The sequence below is a fragment of the Pyrgilauda ruficollis genome, unplaced genomic scaffold, assembly GCF_017590135.1.
Source record: "Pyrgilauda ruficollis isolate IOZ18807 unplaced genomic scaffold, ASM1759013v1 scaffold1786, whole genome shotgun sequence".
Taxonomy (NCBI): domain Eukaryota; kingdom Metazoa; phylum Chordata; class Aves; order Passeriformes; family Passeridae; genus Pyrgilauda; species Pyrgilauda ruficollis.
Genome location: NW_024516831.1, coordinates 1,833 through 2,055, shown reverse-complemented (window position 1 = coordinate 2,055; position 223 = coordinate 1,833). Strand labels below are relative to the sequence as shown.

Here is a 223-nt window from a genome sequence, read left to right as displayed (position 1 = left end):
CTGACCCTCCCCTCCCCCCAGGCCCGGGGGCGGAGCCGCGGCCGGAGCAGGACGGGACAGGTAAAGGCGCGGGGGGAGGGGCAGGGGGAGGGGCTTGGCCCGGCTGAAGCCCCGCCCCTGACTCCTCCCCCCCTTTCCCCAGGTTCAGCCAATCAGACGAGCCCGCCCGGGCCGGGCCCGCCCCCCGCGCGGGGGGGGGGCGGTGCTGGGGGGCGCGGGGGGA

At 80.7% G+C, this 223-nt stretch overlaps 1 protein-coding gene across 1 annotated transcript in view; it reads left to right on the top strand.

Moving 5' to 3' along the window:
* The window catches only part of LOC121351889 (ephrin-B3-like), a gene marked incomplete at both ends in the record, with an annotated part of 2,137 nt that extends 1,925 nt beyond the window's left edge, over nt 1–212 (top strand). The window contains 2 exons of the mRNA XM_041464321.1: nt 22–60; nt 143–212. Of these exons, the coding sequence (XP_041320255.1) occupies nt 22–60; nt 143–212 (109 nt within the window). The remainder of the gene's footprint in view (nt 1–21; nt 61–142) is intronic.
* Nucleotides 213–223: the final 11 nt, after the last annotated feature.